This window comes from Tachysurus vachellii, chromosome 9 (genome assembly GCF_030014155.1).
Source record: "Tachysurus vachellii isolate PV-2020 chromosome 9, HZAU_Pvac_v1, whole genome shotgun sequence".
Lineage (NCBI taxonomy): Eukaryota > Metazoa > Chordata > Actinopteri > Siluriformes > Bagridae > Tachysurus > Tachysurus vachellii.
The window spans coordinates 20,566,260-20,589,832 of NC_083468.1; the positions used below are offsets into that span (position 1 = coordinate 20,566,260).

A 23,573-nucleotide genomic window follows, 5' to 3' on the forward strand; every position below is an offset into this window, starting at 1 on the left:
AACAAGCACTTTTCCCTTGTCAGTGTTGTCACATTAGCACTTAATCAAGGACACAATACTTTCACCTCCATCCTTACCATCAGGCCAGCTGGGATAAACACTTCCTGTTTCACTGACCCTTCATCCCTAGCAGAGGTTAAATCGGGTGGGTGTGCTGGGGAGTGCCGCTCTGGGACCATTGATTTATGCAAACAGCAAAGAGATCTGATCTTTGCTACTTTAATATGGTGAAAATGTCAAATCATAGCATAGTATTTATTCTTTTATTTCATGCAGCTATTTATCATTTTACTGTATCATGCATTTTTGTCAGAAAGGAATTAAAAGTAGTTTGACAATTGTAATTAATGTCAAATCTGACCAACAAGGAATTCTGCAAACATTTGATTTTTATGACTTTTATAATCCTATTTCAACCATTTTAGTGTTATTAGAGTCACATCTATTTCCACGTCGCTCTCTGGTTACTGGTCCAATAATAAAGCAGTGACGATAATAAATTTATGAAACATCACAATATTTCTAAATAACTTAAAGAATGATTTATTACTTACATAACCATACAGAAAATACATTACTTTATAAGAGCACAAATGAATGAACCAGGCATTTCAATGAATTCTTCTTCATTGGGGAAAAAAAAAAAGGAAGCTTGAAGTAGGCACTTTTTCTACACGCAAACTAATTTTTCCAACATTTGGGAATATTGTGATATACAAGCTATATTACATCCTCTGTATATTAATGCAGAGATTTTCTCTTAATGTGTCAAATGTCTTATTTAGGCTCAATGTAACCAATGATGGTTTTCAAAATGTCAAACATGCAACAGAAGCCTCAGCAACAGCATGTCATAAATATGCAAACTGAGATATGAATCTACATCAGCACATGAATCTACATGGACTTTGACAGTCCAGTGTTTTTTTGGCCTGAGTATTAGCAGCATCAGTGAGCAAGCTCAGTCGTTGTAGCGTGCCAGTCTCAGGCGAGGCACGATGTTCATAGACTGTAGTTCCTGGAAGAGCAGCTTGCAGGCGTAGGGAATGCGCAGAGATGAGACGTGGCACGAGGACTTACAATAGTGGCACCTGCGGCACACAAAGAAACAGGAGTGAATACAAAGCCTAAAATCTGGATATTCTGTACACAACAAAATGGATTTAGTGCTGACCATCCAGAGTATCCCAGCAGCCCACACTGGTCACACACGTCCACTTCAAAAGCATCACTGGAGATCATGAGGCGCTCTAGCAGCAGCATGCTGGCCCCGTAGCCAATCAGACAGTCCCTCTCCATCTCCCCCAGACGCAGACCTCCGTCCCGGGAACGACCTTCTGTAGGCTGTCTGTGGACACCATGGACACGTGTGTACTGTCATGTTATGCCTACTATAAGGCAACTACTACAAGGCAGTAATAATCATTCACAGAGTTCTCTACAGGATCCTTTTTCATAGGACACTTCTGTTAATAGTAAACATATCAACTGACTGACCAATGGAACCCTGTTTTCAGCAAATGCTAAGACACAAATTTGTACAGAGCTCCCAAGTGGGTGTAGGGGGCACACTTTAGCCTCGACAAAACTGCGGACTGGCATTTTTTGGGTGTCAGGAGGAAACCATGGAACCCAGATGGAGAATATGGAAAACTTCATGCACACAATAACCTGAGCTACGATTGAACCTGGAATCCTGTAGGCACAATCATACCAACTGCTGTGATGTCTCTAGCTTGCATTTATTTTTAAATTTGCTTTCAAATCCCCCTGTTCGATTCTGTTGGTATTCTGAGAAAAAAGGCTAACTAATTTAGTTAATTTTGCAATGGAGATCAGAAAAATATCTCTAGGGGAATAGTACTCAATGACTTAAAAATGATCATAACTTTACAGTGAATTTAGTGGCCATCCTAAAGCAGTTATGATTATACCTGGTGAGCACTGCTCGCGGGCCTCGTGCTCTCGCGTGCATCTTATCCAACACCATGTGCTTTAGTTTCTGGTAGTATACTGGACCAAAGTAGATGTAGGCTTCCAGAGGTTCGCTGTGTAAACACAAGGAGTATATAGGCATGTTAGTAATCCAAATAATGAAGTTTAATTATGGAACAGCATTCAATGGATGGCAATGTGATGACATTTTCATGGTTCTATAGTAAAGCACACTGTGTTTTAATAGGACATTAAACACACATTATGTATCTGTCTAAGCTATTAAAATGCATCATTCTGAAAATACGATAAAGCAATTTGAAATCTAAATGATGTTGTTACCCTGTAATGCCGGATGTGACGAAATCTTTGCCCTGGTAGTTGTATCCATAGCGAATAAGATCCTCACACACATCCTTCACTTTACTGCCCCCGAATGCTGTGCCATAGTGAAAACGCCCGTCCAGCACACCTGCTTTTCCAGCCAATAGCTCGATCAGCTTCCCGACCTAGCGCAGTAAACATGATGCAAATAAGATAAACACCTCCATGCTTTAAGCAGCTCACTCTTATACACTAGTTGTAAGCTGGGAATTAACCTGTTGCAGTTATGCTGCGAATTTAAACACGGATATTAAAACTGTGCATGACGTCAGAGCTTTTGCAGCTGGAGAATGTGACATCACGGACATGGTCACGGTCCACTGCACCGGTGCCTTTGCACAAAAAGGGCTGAATGGCCTTTGACCTCCTGATGCTGAAAGGGTGAATCCTTTTCTTCTACTTACACCAGTATCCATCTGAGAGCCTGCTGGGTGCACCCAAACACACACTTCAAATTGTGTGTTGGAAAATAACCCCCAAAAAAAACACACTTGTGCTAAATGACTTAAACTGAATTTCTTTGAAAATCATACTTAAATCAAATTAAAAAAATAAAAATGCATGTTGCAAAATGCAAAAAAAAAAAAATCACTGCATGGCAATTCAAAACTTTAGTGCATAGAATATTTAAGGTTGAAAAAAGGTTTATGGTTAATGGTTTAGGAACAAAATATTTTTATAAATAGAAGTTCTATAAAAAATAGGGAAGAGAATTAAAAAAAAAAAAAAAAAAGACCTTTTTTGCTTAAAACTTTGTTGCTCCACACCATCAGCACATGAGCAGTGGGCACTTTCTAATTAAATCTAAGGGCTTGAGAATGTTCAACTCTTGCTGCTAAGCTGTCATTGGTCTGGTTCTCAGCTGCATTTTCACTCAAGAATCGACTAAATGAACAAACGTAATTGTAGCAATACTTATTACATGTACTTCAGCATGAACTCCAGTGGAATTCAATTAACATTGATTGATTCATTTCCACTGGATGGGGCTTACAGTCATTCTGGAGGGGTATCCATGTGGGTTCATGATGATGTCTGGACATATCCCCGAGTCGCAGAACGGCATGTCCTCCTGAGGGACGATCAATCCACACACACCTGTGGTGGGAAAAATGTACAACGTTGAAAACATCAAAAACGCAGATGTAAATTATGCAAGGTGTTTAAACAGTGATCAAAGGCTTCGGTTATTGTGGAAATGGTACCTGGTTCACTTTTATGATTATTTCAAAGGATCTACATATATTATTTTTGTTATGTAATATTTGTCAGTACCAAACCAATGCAAATATTCAGGAATGTCTTCATGTTTTATCATTTTCCTTTTGCCCTACAACTAAAGTGCTAGCTGTGTGGTTTGTCAGAACAAAATCAAACAATATAAACAATGTTAAATATAAATGCATGTAAAGGCATTGTACAGCTATATAACTATTATTTTCAAATCTGATTATTACTGATATTCCTTAACAGAGCAGCTTGGAACAGTTGGGGTTGAAAAGCAAATCGACATTCCATGATGTTTGTGTTTATATTCAGGTAATCGCATGATGGATGATCCGCATAAAAAGTAGGCGGATTGAAAGTGTATAACTGTTGATATGAGGAGATTTTTATATAGCATTTGTCAAGGAGTTTGCTGTATTGTGACCCTCAAAGATGTAACTAGGTTATTTGACACAGATAAAGGATGGAGGTTTTTCAAAAGGGTTAGTGATCAAAAGGGTTTTATTAGTGAGGGAACAACATAATATATTCTAAGTGATAAGATTAAATTAAATATTAAATCATACCTGCTACGATGGGCTGTATAAACTATATTTTTTTTGCATTCGTTTTTTGACGTTTATGAAGAATAAAATAGCATAATCTTTTTCATCTCAAATGCAGTCCCATACACAACAACCCAAAATCTAGAGTTACACCATCTGCTACGTGCAAGTACTGCAACGCTTTAAAAAAAAAAAAAAAGTTTATCCTGCATTTCAACCATCAGTTTCTTACTAACAGACTGCTGAAAAAGAAACGTATGCTGTGTGGATATCTGCATATGATAGTGATCAGGTCTGCTGACTTTAGAGAAAAGGCGAAACAGGGGCATTAGCCATTCACAAGGTGGGCTAGAGAAGTGGTGCACAGCTCCGAGTGTGAGCGCAAATGTTTGCTCTGAGGGACAGAAGAGTGTGGAGCAAACACATTATTGGGCCATTTGCAAGTTGTAAAAAGAGAGTGGGCAGGAGCAGGAAGTGAGGAGAGGTGCTCGGGCAGACAGTGAGAGAGGGATTAAACTTCTGTAACTTCCCCTTGCTGTGCCACACACAAAGGCAGGACCAGTCCGTGAGCGGAATGGAATACGTCCGTGTGTAAAGTGAGGACAAGCCTGAAGATATCTAGTCATGATGTTGAGGTCATTAACCCTGAGTACGTTATGCACTACAATCAGAAAGCTAAATCTATTCACAGTGAAGCAGCAGAGAATTTTCCTGCTGATGTTTTATTCAGAATGACGATAGCTGGGTTAAAAATAAATATACGTTTACCACAGTGTTTCTGAATTAAGAAATCTAATAAGTGACAGTGTTTATTCGTTTTCTAACAGCAAGGCTCTGACAGAAGTGCTGGCTATAGTTCAAACCGGAGGTTACAAATGCGCCTGATTAAATACGTCGTAGTTTCTATAGCGACAGCTAAATCTGCGGAGCCTGTATGTTGGTAGCTCTATAAACATGCAATTATTTATATGGCGAATTTTTCTTTAAGAGGTTTAGCGAGCCTATCTGGAACGCTCAGGTGTCAGCACTTTGTTCTTTCTTTCTAGCAACAAATGCATTTTTTGGTTATTAACTAAAAGAAACAGAAAGAGGCAGGAGAGGACACAAGTGTCAGAACATGAACTTTTCTCAAGGACGATAACACACTTCATAATAAGCTGTTGCAGGAAACTAATCAAACTTTGGGGTGGTAATGGATCACACTGCACTGTTGAGTATCTTCTTTCTTACTTACTTTACTTCAACAACACAGCTCATTTTATTCCTTGACTATTGGACATTATAACCCTGTTTATCTAGGTTTGATTAAGTATCCAATGTGTCAGGATAAAGTACAACACAGAGGCTTACCTTCACACTGAAAAATCTAAACTATGTACACAAAAATAAACATGTAATAAAACTAGAGTAGAATTAGTAAAGCATTAAAAAAAGTGATTAAAACGATATAAAAATGTAAAAAAAAAAAAGAGTCACTCATCATATTCACTGTTGTTTATTTGGTGAGCGAGTGAATGATGAAAGAGGCATGAAATCAGCAGAGAAAAGGTGGTGAGCATTAAGAGTCCACGGCCCTCCATCACACCCCATACAGCCTCAGACTGGCAGCTCACACAATAGGCCCTACCAACACGGCTCAGCGAGAGTGTGTGTTTATGTCTGTGTGTTTGGGTCACTGGTGAATAATTAACCAATTTTGCTCTGTTGACCAGAGCTTATGAGACCAGTCAGAGTAAGCAGGATCGGTGAAGGGGGATGTAAGTAAATAGTAAAAAAGACAAAACCCCGGTGAAACTTGCCTACTAGAACTGGCACCAGTGCACTGTGGGATATCCTCGGTTGGCTCTTGGTACCAGTATAGCTGCCAACTTTTTTCCTCCAAATACATAATTTGTTTAAATATTTAATCCTGCAACTGTAATCCTGCTTCTCTTTTAATTCTAAATTCCTAATTATCTGGCCTATAAAAAAAAAAGAAAACGGGTTAAAGCTCTAAAAGAAATGTAATATAATCATTTTTTTAGACAGAATATTGGATGATGAGTGAAATTAAATTCATGTTTACATTTACTATTAAAATGAAACCAGAAGGAAAATCTAAGAAATTGCTAAGTACTACTAACTAAATTACTGCCTCAAAAACAAAAACTTTTTTTTTTTTTATTTAATCCATGGTTCTCATCCTTTCCTTGTGAAAATCTTATTTAGTCTTATTTTAATAACAGAACATCTATTTTCCATGTCTGGAAATAAACCCCATGGACTCTCAAACATTTGGCCAACGTAAAAAGGTGGTCTATAGTAGTGGATTAGATCGCTATATCATCTCAGACTGTCCTTCACTTGCACTTTCAGACAATTCTATTCTTCAAAACAATTAATTTAAGGATCCCAACAAGTAAAGTTTATAGCCTCTAAGCTTTTCAGCAGCACTTGGGAGATTATGCTTAAACGCATTCCTAAAACACATTCAATTATACCAAAACAACGGACTGGAAGCCAAAACCACAGAAAAGGCCTTCAAGAGAACCGCACTGACCCTTTCAAACAATAACTGTCCTGTGTTAGCCCAGTCTAGCAGCTCTGTGCCACTCCTTTAAATACCAAAAGGCTCGGTAAAAAGAGCAGTAAATAGCATCCCGGGCTGTTTGCAGCTAACCCCTCCCTGACCTCTGATCACTCTCATGGGCCGTGATGAGTGCCCAAGGACAACCTTGGTTAATGAAATGAGTGAATTATGCATGGCGCCAGTTAGTGTGCTGATTAAACCATCATCGTGGCCTGGGCTCTCAGCAGAGGTGCGTGGAAACAATGGGGCCTGTAAACACTTTTTTCCCAGGAGCAACACGGCTGTAATAAATTTGCATACGCTGCTTTGGGACAAAGGGCTAATTAATTGAAAAACAGCCTTCAAAAAAGAAGGTGGAGAGCAGGACCCTGAATCTGAATACATGTTGAGACTAGGCAGGGAAATAAAAAAAATAAAAAAAAAAGACCCTTGTACGTTGAGATTGCACACACAGAGAACTCACATTATCTTGTATGTGACTAACTGGCAGTGAAATTCTGGCTAGGTCTTACAACCAAATACATGTTTTTAGAATCATCTACTGTACCCAAAGCAAGAGAGAGCTGTGAACGCTGGTCTACCTTTCTGCCCGTGCCTACTGCTGAACTTGTCTCCTATCTCAGGCCGACGTGTTTGCCGGAGCAGGATCTTGATCAGAAATGCGTCCTCGGCGTTTGAAGACATCATCACCTTTTCGATATACGAATCTGTTGAGCCCTTGTACCTGTGTGTACAGGAATGTCAAAGTCAGCGGTCATGTCCTTAAAATAGTACAAAAGAGAGCATCACATGAACACTGGCTCTTGGGCCGAAAATATATCCTGGATCAGATGCAGATCATATTGGGTACCTGTGCAGACACATTTGTACACACCTAGGGGTAAATATTAGGTCACTACCTGCATTTTTTGGAGGTGGAAAGACCCAGAACAAATACAAAAAAATTTTTTTTCTATGAGTCTCACCTCATAGTTTATTGGCAGTATAAGTGTGACCATCACTAATTATACTGTGTGTGGGGTAAACAAACTCACGTGATTGGCACATCTCTGTATTGTGGCTGGCCTGGCTGGGTACTGCCCTCCAGTGGTGTCTGGGTGACTGTGGGCATGGACTTATTCACCAGAACCTGCTTATTCTCCACTCGCTCCCCTGGTACACAGCACACAAAGATCTCACTGTGGATATAAATCTTATTCTATTTCTAAACCCTATTTTCTATCCTATCTAATTTCGGGATATAAATTATATCTTATTGTATGTATACTGTTAAGTGGCGTATACTCATTAATGTGCATGCTCATTTGCTCCCTCTGTGCTATGCTCTAATGACATAAATCTCTCCTGTGCTCACCAGGGGAGCAAATGCCATCGGCGTCCAGGATGCTGTGTCTCCAAATGGGCTTCCGTGTTTCTGCATCCAGCATGGGACCCATGACCTTGTCAAAGGTCTGATTAGTATAACGTCTTAGCGTGCACTTTGCGTTCTTGTATACAAGACACCTGCCAAAACCTGAGATGAAGGAAGAAAAAGCATTTCAAGTATGGTTGAATATGGAAAAGGTTATTCTCTAATAATTGTTAGATGTTTGGTATTTAAAGTGGCTGGGATCAAATTATATTGTTATATTACTATTATAACGTGATTCATACAGAGCATCCTTACTGGGAGAATCAAAGCCCTGCAGCACCAGGGCAATAACCTCCATCAAGGATCCAACACGCCTCATGTAAGAACTGTTTTGATGGCCGTGGTCCAGCGAGTGTCTCCACAAACTAAGGAGGAGCTTTTTTTCCCCACAAGCCATCAGGAGGATGAACCCACAACCACCCTTTCCTTTTAGCTCAGTACATTTAAGCACCAGCTAAATTTTTATTTTAATTCCTTTGATTAAATCAGTCCAGTGTATAAAGTCTACTGACTGCCTTTGGACTTGTATTATCAGAGGGTTTAAAGTAAAAGATGTTACTTAACACCGCAATACATTCTGAAATTCTTGGTCCTGGATTTCACACTCAAGCTCCATTAGTAATAGATAAATGTCCGGTTGAAAAACGCTTCATACTGTAACTGTTCTCTAACTGTACCGTACCGTGTCCTGTCACTGGGGTGGTACTCTTTTACACTTTAACATAAATGTTCTAACCTTGTGTCATGCACATTTAACATGATTTAACATACATAAATGGCCCATAATTACTTTTTAGAGTAAATACATGCACCTTTTTAGGTAAAACATACATAAAAGTTAAATCAAAATATATACACACCTTTGAGGTTAAACAACAAGAGAATATATCTTAACAGTATTTTTCAGTGTGTGTTCATACAGCTGGTTGTCTGACTATTTGTGAGATAATATTTGGGCACATAATGATGTAATCATTATTAAATGTTGTCATGTTTTTGATTTGCACTTACCTCTGTCGAGAGAGGCCTTATTTAGTACCAAAGCGTCCTCTATATCATAACCGCTGTAGCTCATCACGGCCACTGTAGCGTTCTGACCTGCAGGTAGCTTCTCAAAGTCGATCAGTTCAATGGTCTTGGTCTTTACCATGGGCCTCTGTGGATAAGCTAGCAGGTACATCAGTGTGTCTATACGATTCCTCTGGTTATAGCCAATAGTGCCTGCAGAAAATAGAAACGCTTCTCAGTAAATAGGCAGACAAGAGACAAAGATGTGAGCTGATAATGTGTCTGGTGGAAAATATCTAGTATTAGCAGGTTGGTATGATCACCTTCTATAGCCCTACAAATGAGTGGGAAAACAAGCTAAAAAAAATAAAAGTCTCTCATTTACTACTTCTCGGAAATTACAAAAAAAAAAAATAAAAAAAATGCACAGGCGTTATAAAATAAAATAAAAATGAATGAATTCTTCATACACAATGATTCAAATTTAAGACTAGGCTAAATCTGCATCCCTTAAAACTCCCCTAAATAACCTCTTCATGCTTAACTAACTTCAGGCTGGTGGATGTGAGTGCATTTAAAGTGACAGTATCTTTAGCTGCAGCGTTCCAGCATGATGCGGTCTGACAGAGGACCGTCTCCTTAATCCACCCGGGCAAAGTTATGAAAGAATAGCGGCCGTCCCTTGAGGCCTTGACATTTGTCAGATGCTATTACTTCACAATCAGGGTACAAGCACACAGTGTGTGAAAATAGGTCCGGGGCCACACAGAGAGATTTGCACATGTATGGGGGCCATCCGCAAAAAACCCACAAGAGACAAGGGCGAGGATATCGGGCCAAACGTAGCTGAAGTCTCATTGGTTTTGTAAAGACCAAGGGGGGCAGGAGTAGTTCTGGTAACCAGGGAGCGGTGTGTATTCTCTCTCGCTCTCTGGTGCAGCTGAGCACACTAACCCTCTACACACACTGAGCAAGACACAATGAATGGCTAATGACACTTGGGGAGACCATGTGTAGCAGCCCTTTTCCCTGCCCCACACACACACACACACGCTGGCAGGAGATGTTTGATGTACACAAACATCCACACTTACTTTAGTGTGTCTAAGCGTGTGAATGCCACCGTGAACATGAATATGCCTTAGAGTGTGTGCATGTGAGTCTGTGTATACCATACACGGTTATTTAGTTGTAAAAATGATGAGGTTGGAAACACAGCTCTTACCCATGGCCTGCTTGCCCATAGCACACTGATAGGTATTCCTGGGGGACTGGTTATGATGCGGATAAGGAATCAATCCAGCACAAACCCCCAGCAGAGTGAACGGCTCAATTTCCAAATGAGAAGTGTCCCTGAAACACACCAATAGACATACACTGGAATTTTTAGTGTTCATGTAAACAATTGGCTGCCACCTGCATTTGCCAGGTTATCTAAAATGTCAGACATGACAATAATAAAAGACTGTTATCAACTATGTATTCAGTGCATGTATACAGTTAATCTGATCTCCTTTGTTTTCATGCATCTGCACAAATACAACCAGGTGGTGAAAATGGCTTACACTGTCGTCTTTGGCTCAAAATAGCCTTCGCCTTGTATGCAGTGAAACCTTTTATCTCATATTAGGTAAATTAAATAATTAAAATTGATTCTTGATTGAAACGTTGACGCTACCACCACTTTTTTTCTAAACAAAGTGAACCACATTATAAATAAAAGTAAACCACTTTATAATAAAACCTACTTGCTGATCATGTGTTCATACAGAGCAATGCTGCAGTCATTCTCCTCATTCACATCCAGATACTCCACCAGACCTTCATGAAGAAAGTCCTCAAAGCTCCTGTAGGGAAATAAAGGAGGTGTGTTTATTTAACCAATAAATAACAGGGTAGATAAAGCAACCTGAATACACAAATGTCTGCCAAACGCAGCTTTATTAAAATGTGAAGACAAAAAGAAAAAACAGAAAGAAGGCTTGTTCGAGCCTCTTTTCAAAATCAATGAGTGTTTCAACTATTGATCCCACTGAAGTGCACCTGTAGCCCTGAGACAGCTCCTCGATGTGTTTGTTCTTCACAGCCGGCTGCCCGTTCTTCACGATTATGTAAGGTCTGACAAAGCACAACACAACAACACAATCAGCGCTGAATGAAGCTTTCACTATTATCTGAGAAACAGGCTCAACACCAGAAATAAAGCAAGACACTCATGTTACACTAAATCACAACTGTGCCACAGAGGATGACGTTGAAACGATGGCACGTTTAGTACTGCAGCACGAATACCAGAAATAATTTCTCTATCAGGTTAAACAAAGGATATGACTGACTGTCTTTATCGTTCATTTTGATTTTGATATGACATTCTACAAAAAAATAAATAAAAACACAGACATTTTGGGAAACCAAACCGACCACAAGGTAACTATTAGCAAAAATAACTGTTCAAGCAGGATTAATATTTCCTGTCCTGTGCACAAAAACCAAAACAACAAAAAAAATTCTTCTTAAACCTGAAGACAGCCAAAAATATTTGGAGCACAAAACAGAGAGAGTTCAGCATCCATACTTTAAACAACCTGAAATGTTCAGCAAGGACGCTGAGGTTCTGTACCTGCAGAGGCGCCCCCCGTCAGAGGAGATATACACACAGCGGTCGGTCACATTGGTGGAGATGGACACAAACTCGTTAATGAAACCGGCTCTTCTCATCAGCCTGAATGTGTTGATGAGCTTGTGATGGTCTCGAATCACTCCTAAGATGTTACCTGTACAAGCACACATGAGGTTTTATGTGGTATCTCAGCTGACATGTTGGTTAGTAATACGTTTGTTTGGAATTAATCAAATGCTATGCTTATATACCTTATAAGAAATCGTTCTTAAAAGGTCAAAAACGTGAATGTGCTTTTAAAAAAATTCCTAAAATAACTTTTTTTGTAAATAAATAAAGATCAGATGATGCTTCTGCATGTGAGAGAATAGGTGTTACCATTCAGGAAAACAAGGAAAACACTGGGGTAGGACAGCTCCTCGCCACACAGCAGATTGACGTCCTCCACTCCCAGGTTAAAGGCTAGCTTAATAATGGGTCCATCCTCCATGTCGGTGGTGATGTGCGTCATCAGAGCCAGATTCTTCACCAGACCACAAGCCTGAATCACAAACATTCAATACGTGCATTTAAAATCTCGGCACAAGGCTGAGGCAAAAACAAAATAAATAAACAAACAAACAAACAAACAAACAAATAAATAAATAAGAATAGGCTTCAAATAGCTATTCAATTTTGGATCATCTTTATGTAGTAGATTTTCTTATTATTTGTAACAATTTTTACAGAATATTGCCATAAACTATTCAGTTTACTATTCATTGAGTACAACAGGGAGTGTGTGTGGTTACAAGTCTGAGAAATGGAACACTGCTGGTCTTCATTTCTCGAATACATTTAAACAGACCTTATATAAATTGTGATCAGGTCATTGATCAAATAAATGTATGTTTAAGAAATATACATTTACTGATCGCTTTTACAGTTGTTTTTTTTAACACCGATCCGTTCATTCATTCAATTGTCCAATAGTGACTGTGGCATCAGAAAAATGATTTTTTCTGTTTTTGGTTTTCTGCTTTTTTTTTTTGGTTCTTTGATAATTCCAAGAATAAGAAAGCACACAGTTGTTCCTAATAAAGTGTTCAGTAGGTGTTAGGATCAAGATATTTAATAAAAATTGTAAACACAAATTCTACTTTTTTTTTTTATTGAGAAAATATTCCAATGTAAAGCCCTGATCATGAAGGATAAGTGCAGAGTGCTCCTGTTCTTATGCATTAGATTAACAAAAGTTTCTACTCATTTTTATATAGACATGTACTGACCTCTCCTTCAGGAGTATCTGAAGGACAAAGCATTCCCCACTGTGAGGGCTGCAGGGAGCGCGGTCCGCTCACCTTCCTAGTCTTCTCAAACTGAGAGGAAATGCGCGTCATCATACCCAAGGCTGAGATGAACGAGAGACGCGACAGCACCTGCGTCACTCCTTGCCTGTCCATCTTAAACCTCTTCAGAGACCAGTTCCCCTGAGGACAGCACACAGAGAGACAGAGTGAGGTGTGAAGGTATCTAACACGCAGAACAAACGGTCATTAGGAATAGGAAACTAAAAATAGGTTCACAAAGAGCCATCAAGACATTAAGAGATAAAGGCTGTTATCACTGTAGTAGAAACCCTTGAGTTTAGTGTGTATGTGGGGACATTGCAGTATCAGAGCTTTCTGACTTTATGCCATCACAGCTTCCAGGTTAACAGTTTACTTATATGCCCTGTATATACAACCTGCAGTACGTAGCAGAAAGGGTGGAACCGTCAGCATCACTTAAAGTCATTTGAGATCCAGCTCTTGATATAAAACTTCGCAACTGTACCATCTCAGACTGCTCATTTCCAGCTTTGTTTATGTCAGAAACTCACGGTAGAGATGGCGTTAACCATGCCGTTTGTGATCTGGTCTTGCCGCATGTGTTTCACCACGTCGAACTGGGCCGCTCTCTGCTTGGGTATGATCTGGTCAGCGATCTTCTTCAGCTCAGAGTTAAATTTCTTAAATAGATCCTCAAACAGCAGAGACAGAAGCTGAAGGAAAGATCAAACAATACATGATTTCAACAAGTTCCACAGCAGTTCCACAGCACTCTAGAGGTCTAAAACTGACAGGTCAGAGTGACTAAAACAGGGAGTAAAGCACAACAATGCTGCACTAAGCTGGAATCTTTCGATTAGAGCATCAAACAATTCAGTGTGCTTTGAGCATTCAAACCTCCTTCTATTCATTAATTCCTGTCAACGCTCCTCTACTTCACGTCTCTTTGTTGTTCTGATTCCCGAGTGCCACTTCCAAAAAACAACCAACTTTATTAACTCCATCTGGCTCCTACAATATCTCATTCGGTCTCATCACCCTCTGGGTGCTGCAGCATGTAATAACCAGGTGTGCTCGTGTTCTGATAAGGCTGACCTGGCCTTTCGCCCGGGGCTCTCTCATCCTCACTGAGACTCTCCAATAGCAGCTTGCCTCCATTCAGTAATATTAGCATACATCAAAACAAGCAGACCGCACTGAAATTAATAAAGAAATTAAGCTTCTGCAGCACAGCAGAGCCAATTAGTTGAATGTCAATGAATCATAATTGAGGAATGAAGAGATTGACAGTGTTGGGAGTGTGTGTAAGCTCTGCTGAAAGGGCTTGCTTTGCTCACTAGCCTCACACACACACAGTTCACCCCTAGAGAGGGTTGGTTGGGGGAAATTAAAGGACTTAAGACTGCGGTAATTACATTATCAGAGCCGGGCTTGTGGATTAGCTCAATCGCTCCCGTCAAGGCAGCCATTCTTTTGTCACGGCTGCGCTAAATAATAATAAAAGCCAGAAAGGCCTGAGCTTGGCTGGGCTGGGATTTGGGTGCTGCCTCTGCTCTGCTGCATATCTCGCCGTCAACAAAAGCAGGCGAGCTGGGAAACGGGGTGGGCAAAACACAGAGGAGACAAACAAAGCGGCGGGGCAAATAATGAAGGTATTAATAAAAGACAAGGAGGGCAGACACAAAGAGGAAGATGAAGGATTGGGAGGAAGCCAGGCATGCAGGTCTGAGTTCAGTTTCACACAGGAGCGGCGATGTGTGGAAAAGAGAGAAAGAGAAGCCGGAGTCAAAGGCTGGAAATCTGAAAGATCCGGAAAACATTGTAATCTAGAAAAAGGCCCCATTATGAAGATAAGTAAGATGGTAAAGACAGCACACTGAGGAGAGAAGCTCTCAAACAAGGAAGAGTTTAAAAAAAAAAAAAAAAAGGAAAAAAAGCATAATATTCACAGTACATGCTTATCTCAAACTCAGCCACAAAATGTGGCACAACCATGCTCTCAGGTTGAAGCAAAAAGCATTAAAAAGCTGTCAGTCAGCCTTAATTAAATTAGGGGCGGCGTGAATAAGGCCGAACAGGGAGGAGGGGCTGCTTATAGGAGCAGACATTGTATACAACCTATTTGTAGACTCTAGAATCTGTAGTCATCAATCTCCTCTCACTCAGACTGCTTCAGAGGCATGTGTGCGCATTTTTGCATTACATCCATCATCCATACCTGCCCGGCCAACTCGAGACGCTTGTTTCCATAGTAATCGCGATCGTCAACTTTGTTGTTGCCTTGAGCAAGAATCACCCTGCGCACCATGACAGCCAGATAAATGCATTTCGCTCTGAAGTTAAACTCCTTTACCTGGAAAAAAAAAAAGAAAAGGCCACGCTACTAAATAAACCATCACACAAAATTTACATATGAGAAATTTAACAAGGTCATGATCAATGAAAAGAAAAAAGCTTGAGAATAAAAGCCTAAGTTTTAAAGACAGAGACTCACAGGTACGTGGGTGAGAATGGTGGAAGCGAGCAGCTCTCTGGCTTCCTCCATCTTGGTTTTCTTCGGTCCACCCCACATGCGTTGACGCCGTACTTTGTTTCCTATGTACTTCAGAGCCTAAGATAAAGAAAACACAGTCACAGATGCTTTAGAAGCTGGAGGTGGTTTGTTTCAGCAGAAGGATTTCCGATTACACACACACACACACTTGTTACTTTCAAGTCAAGTAAAAAAAACTTTATATCAGTGAACACACAGGATAGCTCAAGGTTCACCTACTCGCTAAATACGTGTTAGTGATCGGATGCACAATCGCTCATCTGACGCACACACCTGAGCTTGGTACTGCTTATTCGACCACAAAGGTTAAAGGTCAAATGTGTATTCCCCCCCAGACCACCCACTCTGGCCGAGCGAACAATCGTGAAGCTGTAACTGTTGAACCAGCTGAAGCCTCGCTGAATCTGCACCGTTAAATCTGCAAAAATCTTTTATGCAGCTCTTACTTAGCTTTATATTAATGCTCTTGTTCCAATATGTTAGTTTTTATAGTAACAACTTTCACAGGAACTTTAAAGAAGCTCCACATACACAGATTTCAAAAGATTATATTTATATATAATATAATCTTTTGAAATCTGTGTATCAAGCTATATCAAGTTATAGCTGTTATAAGTAGCTGCTTCCTCACCAGAAGCTCCTTTTACTAGAAGTTCTCTTGTAGAAAGAAGAAAAATCTAAGTAGCTGCAAATACTGCTAACATTTAATACTTAAACTTAAAAAAACTTAACACTTTATATATATATATATATATATATAAATAAACTGATATATATATATATATATATATATATATATATATATATATATATATATATATTTATATATATATATATATATATATATATATATATATATATATATATACACACATATACACACACACACATATACATATATATATATATACATATATATATATATATATATATATATATATATATATATATATATATATATATATATAATCTTTAGAAATCTATTAAGTGCATTAAGTGTTAGCAGTATTTGCAGCTACTTAGATTTTTCTTCTTTCTACAAGAGAACTTCTAGTAAAAGGAGCTTCTGGTGAGGAAGCAGCTACTTATAACAGCTATAACTTGATTACATAATAATAACAGGACTGAAATTTTTTCATGGTCTTTCAATAACATTAATTAAAACTGTAAATATTTTTTTTGTTTGTTTGTTTTTTAAAGTATGACATGTCTTAGTCTAAGTAATAAACAATAACACAACAATAAATAAACTTTATGCCCTGTCGCACTTTCCGATTTCTCATCATTGTCCTACGACAGCCCAGCTCAATCGGTTTATGCTTTATTAACTACATTTAACAGTTAAGTACGTTTAAGACCAAAAGTCAGTCTCTGCACCCATCATTAGCTGACAGCTGTTGCCTCTAGTGGTCAAACAGTGTAAAAACATCTACCCTCCCCTCTTATTAGAAGCCTTTAATGATTTTGCTCTAATACATCTTATCTGAAGTTTGCCTGGGTCAATTGTCGCATGCACATAAGGCTCATTAGAGTCCTGATGTGACACACACAATAGTAGCGGTGCACAAACAGGCACGTGGGCATGCTCAGACAGGTTGCTAGGATGCAGATATGCTTCTTACTAACCTATTGTTGGGGATTGGAGCAAAAAAAAAAAAAAAAGGTGTCTTTGCTGCACAAATTGGACCTCAGTACTCAATAACGTACATAAGACATAGATGTGTTGTATCGCAGTGGCTCAGTAAGGATTTAATAAAGAATTACAAAAAACTGTATTGTTATGTAAGCTGTGAGAAACAAACAGAGTTAATATTGTTAAATACAGCAATGATAATTCATGTTAAATATGGTGCATGAAGGGCAATTTGTACAAGACATTCAGTTATTCAATAGGTCAGGGTGATGGGTTTTTTTGTCTAATTTGTTTAATGTAAAACCAAACCAAAGCAGCGTGTACAGAATTGAAGCAGTGCGACGAAACGCTGTGCTTCAATTCCTTCTCCTTGCAGCAGAACACAAACTTTAAAGCATTTAAATGACATGATGGCAGTATCTTTTTAACGGTTTGCTTTAACGTGCATCTTTGGTGCTACAGTATGCATAGCCGTGGTGTACCTGCGTCTGGGTGAAAACCTGAGCCTTCTGGCACTCTTCCAAACTGGGGGCAAATGCAGCCATGACGTGCTCCTCTGTTCCAATCATCTGAACTATCTCCTGATCGCTCTCCACACCCATGGCCTGAAAGCGTTCAGGAAAGCAGTGGTGAATAAATATATACAAACAATCCCTGCATCTTAAACTCGCTGAGACAATGTGCACGTCACAGGCAAACATCTGTATGTGACACATCAGAGGTGTTTCAGAAGTGACGAGCGAATTTTAGGCCTCTCCGACATTTACTTATGCTAATAGGCAACTGTGGGAACAGGACTGGGCTTACACACACTGCGTATAGGACTGCATCGTTTGTCAAAGCCTCCAAGGAGAAAAAAAAAGCCTGAAGGAATTTACTCAGGATGCACGAGTACAGAACAAATATATGCTCGACAGCTAATTTAGCTAGCTGCAGTCGTATCTGTGTATTTGGAGGAAGTCTGAAGCAAAGTGATTCCTGTAGAGAAAGAACTATGGGAGGCACTTTGGTTCAGATTAAATACAATAATAAGACCTGATACCCTGAATCTAACATTCTAAACACCTGTACGCAATGTACTGTTATGTCAGCTAGTGATATTATTCAGCCCTGAAACTATACAATACTACATTTTTCTGTCTTGCAGGCTTTAGGCTTTTGAACTTTTAAGCCAGCCAGACAAACTTTCTATACATTTTTGTTTACTTTTCTTAATAAAACCCACATTATATTATTTTTTAAACTCTTTTCTAGGGTTAAAAAAGATGTATTAGTGCTGAAAATTACAGCTGTAGAATTTTAAGCGTTTTGGTTTTTTTGACGTAACATATTTACTTTTTTTCTGAATACATTTCCTAATGTCTATACTTATCCAGGTCTAGAAATGAATGCATTTGAATTTTTCTAAGAAATAAATGATTAAAATCGAATAAATGTGCTCTCGGACTGCATACTTTACTTTTTCCTATATTCCACTACCACCGAATTTCTTTTTCGTTATATTGCACCATCTGCTGGTTACTGGTTAAGCCCAAAATCCCAACATAAGGTTCCCCTAGCTCTTCTGACTCTACACTACATGTTCTTATTTCATTCTAAATTCTTTGCTTTCAGCATTCTCACTTTGAAGATGATGCCGATGGGAGCGTCCTCTGAGAGCGTGTTGTGTTTTAAGTAAAAACGCCCTTGCTTGACGATCATGTTGGTTCTACTCTTCTTCTCGTGGGTGGAACTAAAATCCAGAAAGAAAAAAAAAGATGTGTGAGAAGTTATTCACGCGCTAAATGGTGGAAAACAGCGAGAACGTGACTGCAGCACCTGGTCACTGAAGCTCCCACCGCCCCTTTGCGGTCTTGCTCCACAATGATGCGGTTCTTGGACAGCTGCTCCTGGATGAGAATGACTTTCTCCTGACCTTTCACAATGAAGTATCCACCTGCACAGAGAGATACTCAAAGGAATAAAACACAGTTCCTCTAATTACATCCTGATTTCTTTCACAGATTTGGCAGAGGATCTACCTGGATCTAGGGGACACTCGTTCAGTTTAGAGAACTCCATGGGTGTCTTGCCGGTCAGCACGCAGTTGGAACTGCGCAACATAATCGGCATCCTGAAAGGAAAAAGAAACCACATCATAATGAGTCTTACATCACTGCTAAAGTCTTGATTCGGATTGGACAGAAGCTGGTGATCACTAGATATCCATCTATTTTAATTTGAATCAAAATCTCATCGTTTTTATAGTCTATTCTGTGGAGGGGTTCCACATATAAAGATTTAAACCACTGATGATATGGTGAAGTTGTTTTCAAAAAATGTGAAATAACCGAAACCCACTGCAAAGATTCTCGGTCAGATGTAAACTTAGCACTTTAAAATCTGACAGTGAGAGAGTTGCAGTTTCTCTGTAACAAGTGTTTATTATTCATTTTAAAAAGCAAGGGGAAAAAAAAAAGTAAGGCTGCTGATGGACTGGCAGTTAAGGCAAAAAATAACATGTTGTGTAATAATTTATTACACAACATGTTTTCTTTAGCAAATTGTTCTGGTTTAAGAGAGATAAAACCCCTCATGATGTGCTATTGTTTTCAGTATGGATGTGATGTGATGTCTGAGTAGATCTGAGTACCTTCCTATAGGTAAAGCATTACGGATGATCCTCTGACTGCCTCTGGTGTACTCGATGTCCACTGTAATAGGGGCAGAGTACGTCATGTCTCTCAGTCGACACTGAAAGGTAAAGACAAAGAGAAATGAGACTGAATCTGTGCTTCTGTTGCCCATCCCTCGTTCACATACAAGTCACTGTACTCAAAATTAGACAAAGTGAAGATAACTACATGTTCAGGAGGTGGAAAATAGATTATGATTAAGATTATGTGCAAAAAGAAGTCAAATATTTGCAATTCTATGGATATTTTTCTAACAGATTTGTTCAGGAAATATGGGAGAGCTACAGAATAATCTTAACTCAGTGTTCTTTAAAATCAGGTCTAGAAACCTGGAGGACCATTAAAAAATACACCCAGATTATGAACTGACCACCAGGACAGATGATCATTAAATTAATTTATTACCTCATGTGGAGTCACAGGTCTGGTGACATTAAAGGTCTCTTCCACATCAGGCATCCCAACATAGATATTGAGGTACCTATTAAAGAAATACAACAATGTACCTTATATAAAAGTGTTCTATTTAAACAAAAATACAAAACAGAAAAAGTACTTTAAATACTTTAGATACTTACTTTAGATACCACATTGGATCCGCATCACTTGTAATCTTCTCGTTGGCTTTCATGATCTTTTTTATCTGAAACGTAACAGCAGATTATGTTAAAAAAAAACACTCATTTCTCGAAACAAGTAACATACATCTAAAATCTCCTTACCTCCACATTGATAAAGTAGTTAAAAGAGTCAATGTGCTGTTTCACCAAGCCTTTAACCTGAATGAAATGAAAACAAAACAGTCTCTAAGAAGACAATACTGGTGTTATTTCATTCTTAGTTTGGTATTGGATATTAATATTAGTCACTGGACATGGTGCTTACCTTCAAAAAGGCTGGAAGCAACTTCCATTTTTCCTAAAAAAAAAAAAAATAAATAAAAAATAAAAAAAATAAATAAATAAAAAAATAAAAAAAAAAGAGTGCAACTTTTTCTTAAACACAAACAAATTCACAACATCCAAACAAAAAACTCTTTTTATCTCGTTTATACTGACAAAGCCCATGTAGTGTTGTGCACAGTGGTTTACACAGTGTATTAAAGTCTTTGCATGCTTTAGTGTACAGAGTGCAGATATACAGGGGTTTGGGATCACACACGTTAGTTTACACAGTGTATTATACAGTGAATACTGTACATACGGAACAATAAATACAGTGGTTTGCACAGTGTATTAAAGTCTATACAGACTGCAGATATAGAGTACAGGGGTTTGGGATCACACACATGTTAGCATCCAGGCTAACATAATGATGCAAGCTGCAGTGGAGTTTAATGCCTGCTTACCTCCACTGTGTCTACTGCAGCTGAGAGCTGTTGGGGAGACATGTCCCCAAAGTCCTCCTTCAGTAACTCCATATCTCTGCCAAAATCTAGTCTATAGAATCATAATAAACCTACTAACAACACATCAACCGGTAGTTGAATATACACGTGAGCAGTGCATTGCTGCAGTGCAACCATTAAAGTGGGCCGGGTAATAAAAATGACAAAGATGATTAGTTCCACTCACAGAAATAACCTCCTTATTATCATCTGATTAATCTTGTTATTTAATTTAAAAATATTTCATATATATTTCTTAATATAATCTACTTTTTATGCAGCATTATACATGACCATAAATAAGCATTTGAAATATAGGTTTTTCTTTTGCAGAAATGTCAATATAAGGGGTAAATATTAATTTGATTTTAATCTCTATTAAAATCAATAAATATGTTCTTCAACAGCAAGAAATACATAAACGAACAATTAATTAAAAAACTACTCAAGTGGTTACCAGTGTTGGATGAATGAATGAATTCTCTGTAATCTACAGTAAATTAAATAAATATATTATTAAAAATCAATAGAATTGATTAAAATTGATTATACATCATTACTATGACAGTGATGTATTTAAGTTTGATTCATAGATACAATATATATTTCATTTATTAATTGACTGCAAGATACTGTAAAAAAACAAACAAAAAACAAAAAAAAAACAAAAAACACAACAAATGATTTAATGATGCACAAAACTCTCCTAACACTATAAAATAACATTCTTCTAATTTGGCATGAAGGCTTGCAAAAGTGTTAAAAAAGAAGTTGTTCTTAACAAGAAAAATAACAACAATTGTAATCTTTGTATAACTAATAATCAATCAATTATATTTATGAAAATAATGACCATAAAGTGACTTTTTTTTGTCTTTTGGGGTGATGCATACTACAGTCAGACCATATCATTTGTTAAAATTAGAAACCTTCCCACACAAAGATCTGAAAAAGCCCTTGCAAAGGCTTGGCAATACATCAGTAGGAGGTGCATTTGTAGTATACTATTTTCAGATGAGAGCACGTTTTGTATTTCATTTGGAAACCAAGGTCCTAGAGTCTGGAGGAAGGGTGGAGAAGCTCATAACCCAAGTTGCTTGTAGTCCAGTGTTAAGTTTCCACAGTCTGTGATGATTTGGCATGCCATGTCATCTGCTGGTGTTGGTCCACTGTGTTATTTTGAAAAACAAAGTTACTGCACTCGTTTACCAAGAGATTTTAGAGCACTTCATGCTTCCTTCTGCTGACCAGCTTTTTCATTTTTTATCAGGATTTGGCACCTGCCCACACTGCCAAAAGCACCAAAAGTTGGTTAAATGACCATGGTGTTAGTGTACTTGTCTGACCAGCAAACTCACCAGACCTGAACCCCATAGAGAATCTGGTATTGTCAAGAAGAAAATAAGAAGCAAGAGACCAAAAAATGCAGATGAGCCATTGTCAAAGAAACCTGGGCTTCCATACCACCTCAGCAGTGGCAAAGACTGATCACTTCCATGCCAAGAGAATGTGACAGGCTAAAAATGAGGCAGCTAAATAGCAAATGGCATTGCTTGGATAAAACTCTGCAAAAGATTTAGAAATAACACTCATAAAGTATTAGAAAGTGATTTTTCTCTTATTCTTTTGGTTATATATGTTTTTTTTTTTTATACAGCAATCATACTTTCATCTTCAGGCATTTGAATACCCAAACCTTTTCCAGATTGTGGTGACAGTTCCTGAGGAAATGATGGTGGAAGCATGCGAAAGGATCAGGGAATTCTGTGCACACCATTACAGACCTCGTAGCCAAGACAGCAATGACCTGGACCATGCTCCATGAACAAGCTACAAAAGGGAACATGTAGTAGACAGTGAAATCCACTTCAATTGGTTTGAATGAGGATTAATGAGGACTGAGAAAAACAAATACTCCATGCACTAGTGATGACTGGTCATGATATATGATATGGTTGGGATAAGGCTGAATATTTATCAAAAGTTTAACAATAAACTATTAGAGCTGAGAAATGACATTATAGCATGAAAGCATATTCCTGAGTTCTCTTTTTTATTGCCACAATGCCCTACTTTGAAAACCAAATATAAATACAGTATTAGCTTAGTCTAGATTCTGAAGTCAATGGCATAACATCGGTCCAATGATAGACCAAATAATCCACTGCATTCTCATTCATTATAGCTTATTAGGCTGTATTTCTCACTCAATGTTGATGATGTGTTACCTATAAGTCAGGCTTTAAAATATTACCTCAAATTCACAAAAATAGTCACTAGACAGCGCTTTAGTTTGAGTAATCACATCATCAGCG

General features: G+C 38.4%; 1 protein-coding gene across 1 annotated transcript; it reads right to left on the reverse strand.

The window, feature by feature from the left end:
• Positions 1-519: 519 nt before the first annotated feature.
• On the reverse strand, positions 520-21,378 carry polr3b (polymerase (RNA) III (DNA directed) polypeptide B). The gene is made up of 28 exons (XM_060878191.1): positions 21,220-21,378; positions 20,757-20,789; positions 20,594-20,650; positions 20,450-20,514; positions 20,277-20,352; positions 19,829-19,929; positions 19,218-19,309; positions 19,015-19,132; positions 18,820-18,928; positions 17,679-17,801; positions 15,504-15,620; positions 15,228-15,362; positions 13,561-13,722; positions 12,968-13,168; positions 12,078-12,240; positions 11,700-11,853; positions 11,123-11,197; positions 10,828-10,926; positions 10,305-10,432; positions 9,083-9,292; positions 8,015-8,173; positions 7,695-7,812; positions 7,242-7,384; positions 3,314-3,417; positions 2,278-2,444; positions 1,935-2,048; positions 1,175-1,348; positions 520-1,091 (listed from the first exon to the last, which is right to left on the reverse strand). Exons 1-28 carry the CDS (start codon positions 21,289-21,291, stop codon positions 962-964), a joined length of 3,399 nt encoding a protein of 1,132 aa, XP_060734174.1. The 5' UTR covers positions 21,292-21,378; the 3' UTR covers positions 520-961.
• Positions 21,379-23,573: the final 2,195 nt, after the last annotated feature.

Coding starts and splice junctions, on each gene's coding strand:
- polr3b (XM_060878191.1), bottom strand. CDS start 21,291: ATGGAGTTACTGAAGGAGGACTTTGGGGACATGTCTCCCCAACAGCTC. Junction 20,515..20,593: donor ACTACTTTATCAATGTGGAG/GTAAGGAGATTT, acceptor GTTACGTTTCAG/ATAAAAAAGATCATGAAAGC. Junction 9,293..10,304: donor TATGGGCAAGCAGGCCATGG/GTAAGAGCTGTG, acceptor TATTTTCTGCAG/GCACTATTGGCTATAACCAG.